Source organism: Takifugu rubripes, chromosome 15 (genome assembly GCF_901000725.2).
Source record: "Takifugu rubripes chromosome 15, fTakRub1.2, whole genome shotgun sequence".
Taxonomy (NCBI): Eukaryota; Metazoa; Chordata; class Actinopteri; order Tetraodontiformes; family Tetraodontidae; genus Takifugu; species Takifugu rubripes.
Genome location: NC_042299.1, coordinates 4,352,315 through 4,368,226, shown reverse-complemented (window position 1 = coordinate 4,368,226; position 15,912 = coordinate 4,352,315). Strand labels below are relative to the sequence as shown.

Sequence of the window (15,912 nt, the reverse complement as noted above, 5' to 3'; positions counted from 1 at the left end):
TTGCTCTTTTGAAACTTAAACAATGAAATGGAGCCTCACTTTGATCCTCATTTGAGTGACCAGAAAGCAACTCTGGTCTTCTGTTGACAGAATCACACTGGCTTTTTTCCTGCCACTTTCTGTGAGAAAACCTTTAAATCAAAAACATACAAAAAAAATCTAATATTGCTTTATTCTGGCAGGGATTTCACTTATATCATGCCACCGCATTACAAGAAACTAATTCACATTTTAGAGATTGTGCAGTTTCAGGTTTTCCAACTGGTAGGCCTCGTTTTTACGACTTAAAAGTAGACTCTAGTATGAAAATGTAATATAATATTCATGTTATTTTATAAATGATTAAAAGGCCATCTACCATCTCCCGTAGAAGACTCTATGAGCATGTTCTCTGGTCCAGATTTCTCCTCTTTACTTTTGACATCACAGGCCTGAAGGTGCAGTTGAAGAGGCTTCCCTGAAATGATACATTCAACACTTAAGAGTTTTTTATGCAAGTTTAAAAATTGAATTTCAAATAGCCCCACCGATTATTCCAGTACATCTCTTTTCTGCAGGCAAAGCAGTTTCCCTAGGACTATGCTCTCAAATGTCTTATGGAAAAAGAAGGTTGAATCAACTTACCATGTCGATTAAGCAGTCGCAGCCTGACAGAAGCCATAGACATAATGAGTGATGACGCCTTATACTGGGCTTCTAAATGATCGCTGATGCAGGACAGGGCCTGAAGCACCTTTGCTACACTACCTCTGGCCAAAGCAAAAGCCAGGAGAGTCATTTCTGCATCAGGACTTACGCAGCAGCTAAGACAAAAGCAAGACACAAGACGCTATTTAGCTTTTATGGTTTCATGACATCACATTAGGTTTGTAGCGTGAATAATTCCTAATAACAGACTTCTAACTACTCTCTCTTATACTTCAAGATCCAATTATCAAAGAAAGAAGAAAGCTAAGAAAATTTGAGCTATATTTTAAAATATGGCAAATAGAATATATGAAGACTATTTATGACAGCACTGTATTCAAAAACAAAATAAATAAATCAATAAAAAATAATCAATATCAGACTGATCTGATTGCGTACACTGAACCTTCCTCTGGTGTGAACTGAATCAATTAACAGCATCTACTTTATTCTCAGTAAATTTGAATTTTGGCTGGTTTGGTTGGTTTTTGATACTGGAAAACAATATGATATGAGTTTAGTGCTTTTGTCTGGTGCTTATGTCAGCATTATCAGCCTGCTCCAATCAAGCTTGAGCTGGTCATTACTCTGCTATTCTGAGAAGAAACCCATCCACTTCCTCCAGGATATTTGCTGAGAAGAACTTGGGGAACTCTGTGGATGATGGCGTTAGGGACAATGGTGGCATGTGCCGTAAGGCTTTTCTAATAAAGACAGGGAGGAAAAAAACAACATTCAATGCAACAACTCTGGAAAATTCAAATGACTGCAAAAATAATTGATATTAAAAATAAGTAGGTTTTACTGTGTGCTCTGAAGAACAGTATTAGCCAGTGCAGGGTTAGTTTCCATGGATGCAGTGACCAAGGAGGTGACAAGAGACAGGTACCATATGGCTGAAGCATCTGAAACCGACACCTCTTTACTCTTGGTAAGGTGGTAACCCAACGTCTTCAAACCATGAATACGTGTGTCACATCCATCACTCAGGCACCTCTTGATATTGACTTGCACATCTAGGATTTTAAAATAATAAATATTTTTGTAACACCAAATCCATTAGAAGTCCAGTAACACGTGTAACCAAGCTGATTGAGCAGTGGAGACCCACAAGGATATGTGATGTCAACATTCTCCAAGAGAGAGACATAGCCTGTGACGTTACTGGGGATGCGGATGTCTTTGATTTCCTCCAATGAACGGCGGTTTTTCCCAACGGCAACTGACACCAGCTGAGGCATGTAGCTGTGGTCATTAGAAGCCACAGCAATGGCGAGACGTCTCAAAACCACATCTGGCTTCATTTTCAGCCTGAAATCAGGAAAAGGAAGACATGCTTTCACCACAATGCCAATCATGTGCTTGGTGACCAACATCGACAGCATTCATGTATAGGAATCTAAATCTTCAGAGGTGTTTTCCTTGCCTTATCCAATGTGAGCGTGCGCTGCCATCTGACTCCCAGAAAGACACAGTTTCTCCATTTGTCATCTTGTAAATGTCTACAACATTGGAAGAAACTTCTATGGAACTGTAGCACTGTGTGACCACTCGGATCTTGTCAATCTCTTGATCTGGGTCCAACTCTGCTCTGCACTGAATATCTAAATCTGAAGGAATCATTTAAAGATTAAGATGACACCTCAATGGTAAAAGACATATTCCTAATATGTCTACTCAGCATATCAACAAGTTAAGCCCCCATTTTTTAAGTATCTGCATTTTCATATATTATTACATTATTTTTATTAAGCTGACCTTTTTCCTTCTGCAATACGAATTGCAAGTAATCCTGGACCACACTGGACCTCATTGCGCAGATACTGTTGTAACCCTCTAAGATGGGGAAAGGGATGGCACTACTGGGAATACGATTCCTGTGTAAGAATTTAAGGATCTTAGAGGCATGTGCCCCTAACCTGTCTTTGGTCCTGGAGAATATGTCAACAAAACCTTTGGTAGGGAAGAAAACAGACACATTGAATATATCAATGGTTAAATCGTCTCAACTCTGCCTTTACCTCTAGCACGACAATGGTGAGTCACATAAATAATCAGCACCTCATACCTGGAGTTAGCGAGCATGCTTGGAGTTGTCTTATCACATGACTCAGCTCTCCCTTAAGATTAGCTCCATTGGAGTTCTTCAGAGCAATCAACATGGTTTCTAAATCCACCACCCCATCCCCCTCTGCATCAAACTGTCCAAAGGCCTGCAGCAGGAACACAGAGTATGGTGACACACAACATACTAAGACAATCACCTGCATTCCTTCATATTAAATGTATGAGTTTTGGAAAAAAAAATAAAAATAAAAAAAAAGCTAAGAATCTCACTATTTATTGCTTATCACGAAGTTGGTTTGACTAAGTGGTCTGGTGAGGAAAACGCAACTAGCTTTAGCTTTAATAGAATGATCCAGTGTAGCAGTGTAAGTTTCATTTCAAGTTTAGCAACAACAGCAACATTCCATATATTCCTACACAGTCAGCTTTAGGCAAAGCAGCCTTGTGCCACAACAGGCCAGAGCTAAAAACCAAAATAAACCTGACAAGTGACATCCCCAACTGTTTGGATTCGTAACAGCCCAAATAATGGCCTTTCAGGTCATGCGTGTGGGAGATTATTTTGTTATTCAGGGCCTGTATACCTCTTCACATTCATCTCTCGGTGCATCTCTACTCTCCAGTATCTCACAAAATTGTTCCAAATTAACAGATTCCTCTCCGCGGTTCACCCGGTCCTCCAGCCACCGCACCAGGACGCCCTCATTCCCGGCCAGGACAGACTCCTGAATTACAGCCTTTGAATCACTAATGCGAGCAGCAGCTTCTCTGAGTTTCACTTGTTCTAAGAGGACGGCTGGACTTGGCGGTCCACTGGTGGCCACGGACACGTTATTTGATCCTCTTCCGCTTCTACCAGAACCGGAGCCTCCGCCGCCTGTGGTCGCAGAGGCCGGATTGTCTTCCGCGATGCCATGAATCTCGGTTTCGATATCGTCCTCGTCGCCGCTGCCTCCACCGCAGCCACTCTCGGAGTTCCCCATTGCTGTTCAGCCGTTTTAGGGGTCCCCGAAAATCTCTGGCGTTTGGTGTGAATGTTGTAAAACGGTGAACCGGTCTGCACACAAACCTCTAACCTACAGAGCCCCGTCGTACTACCGCATTGACGTACTGTACGTCCACGACCCGACGACGTCATTTGCGTCCTGACTGCGCACGCGCGTGACCGTTTGCGCTCACGGAACGGAAGGAAGCGCATGTGTTGATCATGGCTGTGGTTATTTGCTGAATGATATGCTAACGAGCAAAAACCAAAACACAAATCTACGTTATGGTGTGTAACTTATGCCTCGCGTTTTTATCTCTCGCGGTGTTATTCATTTCTCTTGAGTGGGACTGTTCTACTCAAAACAACGTTAAATCTGGAAAATATCTAACCACGGAAACTCCCGTTAGGGTGTTGAGCAGTCATGAATTATCTTTGTGCGACGGACAGAAAGGCAGCAGGGGCCTCTACCTGGCTATACTGGGCCAAGTCTTCGACGTTCACAAAGGATACAAGCACTATGGGCCCGGTGGGCCTTATCACTTCATGACAGGTGATTTTCGGTTTTAATCACAGTTAAATATGAAACATATAATCAATCATTTCATCGCAGTTAAATATGAAATTTCCCCCACAATTTCTTCACTTAACATTTTCTTTTTGTTATTTGCTATTTTTCTTATTTTGTGACGTGTGTGTCCCCTAGAATATAAATTTCAAAAGTAAGAGTTCTCCAAATTGAATCATACTGACAAAAATGGAAAAAAATAAGAGTACTCCTGACATACATTTCCCTTTAGATAGATAGATGTCCTTTTGACATGTAAGCCTTTATTCACCTCATTGCATTCATCCAATGATTTTCTGTTTTCTTTTTCCCTTATGTAGTGACCAATAATTCTTTAGATTCAGATTCAGATTCAGGTCCTTTATTGTCCCACACGGGGAAATTTACAGTGCAACAACAGCAAGAGCACGCAGAGAAAAATAAGATTAAATAGAATAGAATTTGGAATATACAAAGAGGATGTATATTTACAATAATCCAGGTAAATGGATACTCGGCCCCTGTATACCTGTACAAAGGGTGAATACAATACACATATCAGAATATATAATCAGATTGTGTTGGGCATTATGTTTATTGTGCAGTCTGACAGCAGCCGGCAGGAAAGATCTGCGATACCTCTCCTTCACACAGCGAGGGTGGAGCAGCCGCTCACTGAATGAGCTGCCCAGTGCTGTCAGGGTGTCCTGTAGGGGGTGGGACGTGTTGTTCAACATGACAGGATGACAGCTTAGCCATCATCCTCCCGTTTCCCACCACCTCCACCAAGTCCAGGGGACATCCCAGGACAGAGCTGGCCCTCCTCACCAGTCTGTCCATCCTCTTCCTGTCCCTGTCCGTGATGCTACTGGACCAGCAGACCATCCCATAGAAGATGGCTGATCCCACCACAGAGTCATAGAAAGTCCTCAGGAGTGGTCCCTGCACTCCAAAAGACCTCAGCCTCCTGAGCAGGAACAGTCTGCTATTGCCCTTCTTGACAAGGGCGTCTGTGTTGTGTGTCCAGTCCAGGTTATTGTTTAAGTGAACACCCAGGTACTTGTAGGACTCCACCACGTCAACATCAGTTCCCAGGATGTTCACTGGTGTAGGTGGGGGGTTGTTACGCCTGCGGAAATCCACCACCACCTCCTTGGTTTTGCCAGCGTTGATCTGGAGGTTGTTCCGCAGGCTCCAGTCCACAAAGTCCTGAATAAGTTCTCTGTACTCCGTATCGTCCCCATCAGTGATGAGGCCGACAGCAGCAGAGTCGTCAGAGAACTTCTGGAGGTGACATGAAGATGTACTGTGTGAAAAGTCCGCGGTGTAGAGGGTGAACAGGAAAGGAGACAGAACTGTTCCCTGCGGGACACCAGTGCTGCAGAGAAGCCGATCTGACTCGGAGCCCTTCACCCTCACAAACTGTGGTCTTTGTGTGAGGTAGTCCAGAATCCATGTTGTGAGGTGTTTTTTCCCTCCAGCTACCTGCAGTTTGTCCCCCAGCAGCGTGGGCTGGATGGTGTTGAATGCGCTGGAGAAATCAAAAAACATGATCCTCACAGTGCTTCCAGCCTTCTCCAGGTGAGTGAGGGAGGTGTGGAGAAGGTAGATGACGGCATCGTCCACCCCGATGCTCGGCTGGTAGGCGAACTGCAACGGGTCCATGAAGGAGCTCACTAGTGGGCGCAGGTGATCGAGGATGAGTCTCTCCAGCGTCTTCATCAGATGAGACATCAGAGCTACCGGCCTGTAGCTGTTGAGCTCCTTAGGGTTTATAGTTTTATATTTTATATTTACATTCTATTTTTAATTTATTCTATTTTATTTCTTATTTTATTCTATTTTTATTATCTTTAATTGGTTTTTATGGTGTGTAATGGTGGTGGGTAATTTTGTACAGTGCTGTACGTTTCTTTGGGGAGATGCTAATTTCCCTAATGGACACCCCCTAAAGGGATCAATAAAGTACTCTGATTCTGATTCTTCGGCACTGGGACGATGCAGGACGTCTTCCACAGCTGTGGCACTCTCCCCAGCTTCAGGCTCAGGTTGAACGTGTGACTGAAGATCCCACACAGCTGGTCTGCGCAGGACTTCAGGAGCCTGGAGCTGATGCCATCTGGACCCATCGCTTTCCTGGCCCTGTTCTTCTTCAGGGCCTTCCTCACCTGGTGTGGTGTGAGGGACAGGCTGGAGCAGGGAGGTGTTGGTGGGGGGGATGGGCATGGGCCAGAGTGTGAAGTGTTGGGAATGTGTGGGCTGAAGTTCATGAGGGAGGGGGGACAGGAGGAACAGTCTATTGGGGGCACAGACCGTGGTGGGGGTAGCAGCGGAGGAGACTGGGCTGGGGGAGGGGTGGGTACCTGATCAAATCTATTGAAAAACAAGTTCAGGTCGTTAGCACATCCCCGGTCACCCACAGGTTGGGACTTCTGCTCCTTGAAGCCCGAGATGGTCTTCAGTCCCTTCCATACGCCACAGATGTTGTTCTGTTGCAGCTGGTTTTCCATCTTCCTCCTGTAGTTGTCCTCCTGTAGTTTAGTCCTGAAAGAACAGCCATTGGGTGAGCAGTCCAGTGAAAGAATGGTCAACACTGACTTTTCTGTGCTTTTTAGCTGCTACTGTGAATCTTTTGCTTGGTGACCCAAACCGTGCAGATGGTACCACCCACATGTCTTACTTAAAGATGATTTGAATGTAACCATATATAGTAGATAATAATGGATGCCCTTGTCCCCTTTCATAGGCACTCTTGATTAGATTCACACAGATCATTTGAGACACAGGCAAAATAATTTTTACCATAGCAACATGTTGGGCCATTTTGTCACAGAGATGCCATTTTTGTTTCTCTCATTCCAGGAAAAGATGCTTCACTGGCATTTATCACTGGGGACTTTACAGAAATTGGTCTGACAGATGATGTGTCCAGTTTGTCTCCACTGCAGGTGATGGCACTTTATGACTGGCTGACCTTCTATCAGAAGCACTACCAACCAGTAGGTACGTGATGATTTTCCACCTAAATCTTTGATCAGACAGACTGCTGCAGCAAATAAGTTTATTTCTAATTTAATTCTGTTTGTGCACTTTTGTGATCATGATTTATTCATAAATTACATACCAAATGCAAAAAGTTATGTTACAACATGTAACTGAAGTAAATGATCCTGTATTTTTAGTCTGCATATTAATGGAACCCTTTCTGTCAATAATGGGAGTGAATTTTAGATGTAGTAACTGGCATGTTAGACCATGTGCAAATATTTTGCCTCTATACAAACCCACAGTTGGTGCTGTTCAGTTTTACCAACTACCCTGATTTTCAGGTTTGCTAACAGGCCGGTTCTACAGTAAAACTGGGGAGCCCACCGACACATTGCTGCAGGCAGAAGCATCACTGGCAGAGGGCCAGCGAATCAAGGCCCAGTCTGAGGCTGAGAAATTGCATTTCCCACCCTGCAACTCACAGTGGAGCACTGCGGAAAGAGGACGAGTCTGGTGCACGAATAAGAGGTATGGAAATTCTGCTGAGTTAATCAAATACTATTAATATTACTATTTAATAATCATTTTTAATACCCAACTTGCAGAAAAGTAAAACATATTCTGTGTTAAGCAGCAGAAAGTTATAGTGCTATAATCCCTATCTTTATCTCAAAATAATGTACTTAAGTAAGGAGTCTACACTAAGTGGAAAGTGTTCATCCTATCTTAAAGAGAACAATGTTACCGGGATACATCTGTAACACTAACTGATGGCTGAAACATCCCTAATTTAATTGAAATGCATGAAAATGTAATCAGAATGCTCAATTTGCAGTGGTGGTGTGGAGAGAAGCTGGACTGGGGTCCCACGGAAGTTTTACTCCCCTGGCTCCACAGGTGTGCGTTGTGTGTGTGTTGAAGACCCCTCTGCAGCAGATGAAGACCCAAACCTGCAGAAGTATGATGGCTGCTCTCCACATGCAGATTCTTGCCTCGTTGAAACATAACAGACCACATAAGAAACTTATTTATTGACACCTTTAAGAAGAAAGACAACTTTTACAACCAAGAGAAAAGAAAGAAAGGAAAAGAAGATAAATATGATGCCTTAATTTTTCAAGATTTTACTTTTTTTTTTTACAGTTGTTAGGGACAGCAAGCAGATAGATTTATAGTTACTTCATCAACAAAAACTGAATTTGATGCTCCATTTATTTGTAATTAATGCCATTTGTGAGGTAGAGCGAAATCATAGCATGGGTAAAGAAAGCATAGGTATATATATTTGTATAAGATATTTGTTGGCAAGCTTTTTTGTATCAGGATATAGTGTTTACACAGATGCTAATTTATTATTGAGTAAATGAGATGAGTTGAGCAGATGAAATGAAGTGGAAAAAAGCACTTAAAATGTGATATGTAAAAAGTTTTCAAGAAAGAGAACAGGTGAGAAACCTTGAACACTTTTTAAAATTTGTGATGGGGTGAAAAGTGGAGCTTGTTCATGGTCCAACTTAGTCTGGATGTACAAAAACATTTTAAGTAAAAAATCCTTCATTATTGGCTAAGCTCCGATGAAACTGACCTTACCAGTCTTGAACTATGCTAAAACAAGATGATGCTGAATCTCTAGAGCAGGGGAAAACAACCCTTGGATATACGGCTGTCAGCTAAGAAATGTTCATACCTTCACAACTCATTTGATCAATAAAATAGTTTTATTAGTGAAGTGTCAGCTATTTGCCTTCCTTCTTCACAAAGCTTGAGAATACATCACCAATGGTTAAATCCAAGAAGCAAGAGATCTTCCGTAAATTGAATTCAACTTCTGGTGTCAGTATGTCAAGTATGTTACTTTTCATGGTATTTCTTTAGACTACCATATACCGGTACATGGCCTGTTAAGTTTTGGTGTCTGCTGCAACAATTAAATGTTAAATAAAAACAATTACATTGTTAGATCTTATACATGTACTTCTTTGTGTGTTTTATACCACCTTGTGGACAAAATAATCCTGCATCATATAAAACGTGTTATGTTAAGAGCTTGCTTAAAATATATCCCACTTATGTCTTTCTGACAGTTGATATTATGTTTACCTTATTGGCACTTATATAATGATCTATGTCGTCTCAACAAACATTTGTTTCATACTAGAAATCATTACATGTCCAGCCAAAAAATATTTGTTTTCTATGTTTTCCTTATGTGAGCGTGCGCGCGCGCGACTGTCTGAGTTGACATGACTGCAGCTGTTTTTTGTTTCTTTTTATTCCGCCCCCTTCATCCGCAGCCCGCCTCGTGCGTATGTGGGCGGGGCGTTGCCCCGGTGGAACGAGCCGCCAGTGACAAGCAGCGGCAGCAGCACCCTGCTCAGGATTCAGACGGCAGCAGCAGCACCGCAGAACAGACAAGGTGAGGATAAGCTAGTGGCTTTGACTCGGCGTTATTGGCAGTCTCCAGTGTCATAGTCCATGTTAACCCGTTTGTTTGACTAGGCTGGTAACACAGTGTTTCATAGCTTGTCGCTCCCGGTTGGACAGGTTGGTGGAGTCGCTAAACATGCTTTAATGACAGCGTGCTAAATTGTCTGCTCACACGACCTCAGACGTCATCAGGCGTCTCTGTTTCTTTCCTAACAGACAATTCTTTCCTGGTCACGACTTTAACTGAATAGCCCAGCAGACATGTTTTCTTCGGCTGGTCACTGTGCTTTTGTTAAAGCAGTCAAAGTGGCTGAGTGGCTTTTAAATGGCATCTTTTCAGATACTTCTCCTAAATGGTGCAATTCATTGGATTAATATTGCACCACAAACGGTCCAGACTTTCAACTTTAAATGTAATATTTATATTTGGCATAGTATAATTTGTAAAAAATATTTCTATTTTCTTCCTTGTACGAGACATTAGCTTTTCTAACCTAAATTCCATTAACCTCTTTAACGTCAGTCTTTTTTTTTTTTTACTGCAAGCCAAAACCAATGCCTGAAAATGTTGTTATGGACTTCTAACATCTACTCTACGCTATATTTGAAAAATCCCTTCAGGATTACGCATGTACTTAATCAGTCTTCCAAGTCTCCAAATGCAAATATGTGCTTTTAATTTAACTAATATTTTAGTGGGTAACAGAGAAAAGAAGCAACAGTTGATTTTGTTTTGACCACCAGCATCTTTGGTTTATTACACTGCATCCTCTGTCAAATAGGCTAATGGAAATAGCACTTCTGCATAGATATCTTGTCAGATTTTAACCTGTGGCTCTCAATAACAAGATAAATTACTCTACAGGACTTTTTTTTAAACGTTTCTCATTAGGTGCTGTGTAAAACAGTCAAATATGGTCTTGCTGTGTTAAGTATTCTTGAAAGATTTTCTTGTTTTTAATGAGGTCTTTAATGTTTTGCTTATGCAAAGACACCTGACTAAGCTCCTGTGTGCAGTTATTCTACAGCTAAGCATCATTAACTTTCTTGTAAAATACACCACCAAAGCATCTGCAGTCAGAGTTTTTGACCACAACTTCTGTTGCAACATAATCTCACATCATAATAATGACTAAAAGAAAAGTAAACAGTAAACTTGTAATTGACGGGTTTCATAGTACTTTTCTGGATCTTTTAGTAAGAAACCCAATAGGGAACAAATTATAACTTTAACTTTCTTCTATGTTCCCTTATGATTATAGTAGGAGAAAAGAGGCTTTAAACACAAGCAACCCTGCTGTTAGTTATGTATAAGTCAATACGAATGTTGTTAGTTGGTAATTATAATTTTTTTTTTTTCCTCATGCAAGCCCATATATGAAGGGTTGGAACTGCATCTTATGCTCATAATTGACTGTGTTCATTGCTACCAGGCTGGATAGTTTTACTGTGTGAATACAATTCACGTTGGAATTCTTTGGGAAAACAGCCTTAAACTTGGCTGTCTCAGTTTTTCTAGCCTTTGACATTGTGTTTGTCATTGATGGAGGAAGAAACATCTCTTGGGGCCCTGGCCTCATTCTTTATCTCCTATTTTCGAGAATAGAAGACTGAAGCTACCCTGGTTTTTCAGTGGCAGTCACTGGCCTGCTATTTATAGTCAAAAGGTCATGTGTGGAGCACTCTCTAAACCACTTAAGCAACAGCATTGCTACCCCCGTACCACTTACCTAATTGGGAAAGACTGAATACATGTCAACCCAAATGGTATTCAGATCCTTTCTTACACAGAAGTAATCAATCTATCACCATGTTAAGTGCTTCTTATTAGAAAAAATTAAATTAACACAGAAGGGTTTTATTGTGGTGTTGTGGGCAGATCGATGCGACCTTGTCCAGTTGTCCAAGAGAGAGGCAGCTACTCCTGTGATTGACTTGAACATTTTATAGTAGATACACAGAACCTGAATTTGCTGCTCAAAAGAAAGCTAAAAATAACTTTAAAACAGTGAAAAGGCAGCGCGGTGTTTCTAAAAGAGGAGAGAAGTACAGTTTTCAAAAGAGTGCAGAGTGATAGGCCGAGCAACATGCCTCTGATGGGACATGTTGAGCTGACCTCACAACTATTATGGCACCTTCCTGATGACCACAGTGGTGAAACCCAATTAAAGCTGATCACATGTTAGATTAGGGTGTTGCCACAAATGTCAATATCTTTGTTTTGTATTACCATTGTTTTTGTTCTTTTTGTGTGTGTAAATGAAAAAAATGACTTTTGCAAATGACTTTATCCCTTTCTATCTGTGACCTTCTACCCTTTTATGAGTAAAAGTAAGTCTAATATACTAAGACAGATTACTCTTCCTCAGACAGGGCTCTCACGAACAGTGGAGGAGCGATGACAGTCATTATCGCTCTACAAAAGCAAAGATCTAGTGTGTGTAAAAAGTGAGTGGCATGTTCATGCTAGTGGGGGAGGCTCTAATTGAAGAGATAAGACCAGACTTACTGATAACAACAGTCAGTGGTCTAGCATTCAGAGAAAAGTACAGTCATGTTCAGCACTGTGTCATTGGGATGCTAGTACTTATTTAAATGTTGGGTTTTAACAATGATGAACTTAGCCACTTAGTGGCTCCACACCTCAGATTTACCCACCTGAACCCCGCCTCAGTTTCTCTTTTGTGCATGTAATTAAATTCTGGGAGAAAAGCACTGAGCCAGCAAACTTTAGTCTTTGAGGTGTATGCATCTGCAAAGAAAGGTAACTGTAGGCATCTTTTTACCCAAGTTGTTTTTAGTTCTGCAGTGTCCAGGAAACTGCGCATATTTAACAAGCATCAAATTCTGACTGGCTGGCCCGGAGGAATGCAAAGTGTTTCTGGAAATGAGTCATCTGGGTCATGTCTGAGCTGTCTTACCAGCTTGATATAAGACATTGATAAAACATACACAATATATGATTCATTCTTGGTGAAAAGGACAAACGGGTTTACAAGGGTGATCTATTGAATTTGCGCTGGTAACATAGTCTAAAATAGGTCCAGGATATTGTCTTCTTTCAGACAGGCTACAGTGCACAACAACTCCCAGGCAACTACAGTAGTCCATTTATTCTCAAAAAGCAGAGCCACAGTGAATTGACTCGACAGCCTACACACTGGATATAATACTCTGGTTTTCCACTGTGGAATATAACTACTTTATTGTGAATGTCTAGTTATTCCCTGCTAGTATCATGGTTGTATTCCTGTGGAACATGCCTGCTCCATGTACATGTAGCCAGACAGGAAAGAGAGTGATTTTTCTCTAATGTAGGCCTGTTTTTTGCACAAGAACTTTGACACATCAGGGCAGGAAGTTTGTCCCCTTAAGGGAGCATAGCTCTGAAAAAGATTAAATGAGTGGATGAAGCAGATGAAATATGCATGAACAGAGCAGCTCTCAGTGCTGTGCTTTTCTGTGCTGACTAAAGATGAGAAAGGGAAGGAGAGACATTTCCGTGGCTGCTGTAAGGGTCACATTCCAACATATCTATAGCTTCTTGTGTTGGGATTTGTGTTTAATCCCCCCTGAAGCAATTGTATTTGTCTTCTAATAATAAGTAAATGAAGATGTTAACTATAAATTATGTCTTAGTGTTGATATTTTACAAAGCAGTAATATATACTACCGGTACTATATTGCATGTTATTAGTTGTGAAGCATAATTTTAATAGATTAAATTGAAATTGTATCATCAGGCCTGCACTGCATTCTTTTCAACTTCTGTTTATCTTAATGCTGATCTCAATAGTGTATTCTATTCTGATGAGAAAATAATATTTTTTACCTGTATTGATTAGATCTCCAGCCATTTGTTTTCTTTTTAAAATTGGACTTTAGGCTTTGATGTCTGTGTAGATTCTCAATCATCCAGGTCACGGTAGTTTTCTATGTCAACTGGACTGGAGGCGAAACGTCTTCAAGAGAAGAAACCCTGTCCAGTTGACATAGAAAACTACCGTAGACTTTAGGCTTAGTTCCTCAGTATTTCTTCAGCCTCCCCTCTAAATAAATAATTATTCACTCTTAGCTCAGCTTTTTTAGAAGAGGATTCTAATTAATATTTTCAGAGATGGAGGCATGATGGAATGTGCATGACTTAATTGGTTTGCTCTATCTCACAAAATGCTACCAACAGCAGAATATGTCAGACATTTGCTTCATCATTTTAGTGGTTCTTCAGCCTGTTGCATTTTAAGTTTCACATCTCTTCAGACTAAACGGGAACCCAGAGGGGGAGCAGTGACTGTCTCACAGCATGTGTAAAAGACTGATCTCATGCACTTCCTGTTTCACTTTAGCTAAGATAGTAACTTTACACAAAGTGCTTCCTGTAGATACAGCTGCTGTACAGATGCTGCATTTATGCTCACGCACAACTGGCAAATTTAGAACTTGCTCCTAATGCACCTCATTCTCTTAAAGTTGTAATGCACACCTGAAGTAACGAAGTGGACAGGATCTCAGTCAAAGCAGTAAAAGTTCTGCTCACATGTGCTGGGTCTGACTCAGCATTTACAAGTGGATGGATGTAGGTAAAGGAAAAAATATTAACCGCAGTTGGTGTTTGCAGGCTCAGCTTTCTATTGTTCATCCAGATACAAAAATACCACCCCTCATCGCAACTGTTTTGCTACATCAGTGGGTTGTCATTATTAATGACTTCTCTCAAGCTATGGGTCGAATATGTCCAGTTTATGGTCTTAGTGGGTACCATCCTGTTAATTCCACTATGCTATTGTGCAGAAGGTGCAAATGAAGGACAAATGTACTCTTGTTTCACAGAAAAGTGTTTTCCCCTGTATGACTAAGGTATAAATACAGAATCTGACAAAGCCATTTCTCTGTGGTGTAAACTCCTAGCAATACATTATTAGTTATTAATATTTATATTATTCCTACTTATCTGATTGGTTCTTGGTTGAAATATCCCAAATCCTATGTGTAGCTGTACCATACCCTAATAATTAAATGGATTCACACCCATAAAAAAGCATGGAAGCACAAGCGTAGATATGCAAGTCTACATTTATACTGTCCATACAAAAAAGCTCTATGAAGAGTTTTCATGTATTTTTTGTGTGGAGGAATATGTTGAGACCAACTTACTAAGTTCACAACTTACCACTAACTGAATCCTGGCCCATTGCACACTAGATCTCAGTAGCCATCTACCCACATGCTACACAGTCTTGGCATGCCACATGTTGGAGGATTAAAATTAGACTGTTATTGTCGATCATAAATTAAATGTCCTTGTGCAGATGATCCACCCTCACTTCAGAAAGGTTTTGACACAGTATTGCTTTGTCAGTGTTTCAGCAACAAGCTAGGGCCAGCCCAGCCTTCCAATAGTGTCATTAATCTATCTGTTTTACATGTTGTGTCCTAAAAGATCTTACTGAAGCAACACATATGCAGTTTTTGCATTTTATGACTGCAGTTTTTTTAATAAAGAAGAAAGTAAACATGCATTTATGTGTAGGCCAAAAGTCAACTCAAACTACTGGTCCTTGTCTTAGGACAAAGTATATTATAAACATCTTCACCCTCACTTTTCTCACTTAATCACTTGTGTGTGTTTTTCTCACTAAGGACAAAGTGTGAAAAACTGTAGAGAATTCTTCTGTATTCCCCTTTTGTATGAGAGTGAGATGGGCAACAGCATGAGCTGCACTGTGGTTGACAGCCTACAGAACTTCCTCCTCCTGGCTGCTCTCATCAGTACAGTCAGTTGTGTTTGGGGGTTTATTCAGAGGACAGCCTGCGGGACAGCATCCGGTTGCAATGTGAGTTAGTTAATGAGGTAGTTAGGTAGATAGTTCATTTGTTCACATCTCTTCTTTTAGTCTGTTTATCAATCTATCACAAAAGTCTACATCACTCCCTAACTTCACTTATTCACCATGTCTCATGATGTTTTGCTTTATGGGCAGGGTAGAGTTTATTTTTAGGTTCAAGATGTTGGGTGGAAAAAGGGAAAAGTTCAGTAATTGAGACTAAAGTGGCTGAGAACTGCTTGTGCTTTTGCTAGATTTCTCACAATTCTGTCAACACAGTTCTAAAGAGGAAATGTGGTCAGAAGTTTTTTACCTCTCGAGAGCTCTGTGCAACCGAGTGCCCAGAACTTCCCAAAAGTGATACGTTAAAACACAAGTTTTGATTA

The 15,912-nt window shown here is 41.0% G+C and overlaps 3 protein-coding genes across 4 annotated transcripts in view; 2 read left to right on the top strand and 1 right to left on the bottom strand.

The window, feature by feature from the left end:
* Positions 1-3,888, bottom strand: part of zzef1 (zinc finger, ZZ-type with EF hand domain 1) — a 29,551-nt gene extending 25,663 nt beyond the window's left edge. The window contains exons 1-10 of the mRNA XM_011611147.2: positions 3,339-3,888; positions 2,756-2,900; positions 2,446-2,640; positions 2,114-2,297; positions 1,799-1,998; positions 1,493-1,703; positions 1,275-1,391; positions 625-803; positions 359-457; positions 40-131 (exon numbers count right to left, since the gene is read on the bottom strand). Coding sequence (XP_011609449.2) covers positions 40-131; positions 359-457; positions 625-803; positions 1,275-1,391; positions 1,493-1,703; positions 1,799-1,998; positions 2,114-2,297; positions 2,446-2,640; positions 2,756-2,900; positions 3,339-3,737 — 1,821 coding nt within the window. The 5' untranslated portion in view covers positions 3,738-3,888. The remainder of the gene's footprint in view (positions 1-39; positions 132-358; positions 458-624; positions 804-1,274; positions 1,392-1,492; positions 1,704-1,798; positions 1,999-2,113; positions 2,298-2,445; positions 2,641-2,755; positions 2,901-3,338) is intronic.
* An 18-nt stretch (positions 3,889-3,906) lies between these two features.
* Positions 3,907-9,240, top strand: cyb5d2 (cytochrome b5 domain containing 2). The gene is made up of 4 exons (XM_011611145.2): positions 3,907-4,292; positions 7,149-7,289; positions 7,616-7,802; positions 8,110-9,240. Exons 1-4 carry the CDS (start codon positions 4,025-4,027, stop codon positions 8,279-8,281), a joined length of 768 nt encoding a protein of 255 aa, XP_011609447.1. The 5' UTR covers positions 3,907-4,024; the 3' UTR covers positions 8,282-9,240.
* Positions 9,241-9,499: 259 nt separating this feature from the next.
* specc1 (sperm antigen with calponin homology and coiled-coil domains 1) overlaps positions 9,500-15,912 on the top strand; it is a 31,284-nt gene continuing 24,871 nt past the window's right edge. Inside the window, exon 1 of one of the 2 annotated variants that reach the window (XR_003891153.1) lies at positions 9,500-9,690. The gene's annotated coding sequence lies outside the window, so the exon portion shown is untranslated. The remainder of the gene's footprint in view (positions 9,691-15,912) is intronic. The other variant, XM_011611144.2, reaches the window with a different exon arrangement.

What these genes read in the sequence shown, in the direction of transcription:
- cyb5d2 (XM_011611145.2), top strand. Translation starts at nt 4,025, where the DNA reads ATGGTGTGTAACTTATGCCTCGCGTTTTTATCTCTCGCGGTGTTATTC. An exon ending in GCCTTATCACTTCATGACAG is followed by an intron (nt 4,293 to 7,148) that starts GTGATTTTCGGT and finishes CTCTCATTCCAG; the next exon opens with GAAAAGATGCTTCACTGGCA. An exon ending in GAAGCACTACCAACCAGTAG is followed by an intron (nt 7,290 to 7,615) that starts GTACGTGATGAT and finishes CCTGATTTTCAG; the next exon opens with GTTTGCTAACAGGCCGGTTC.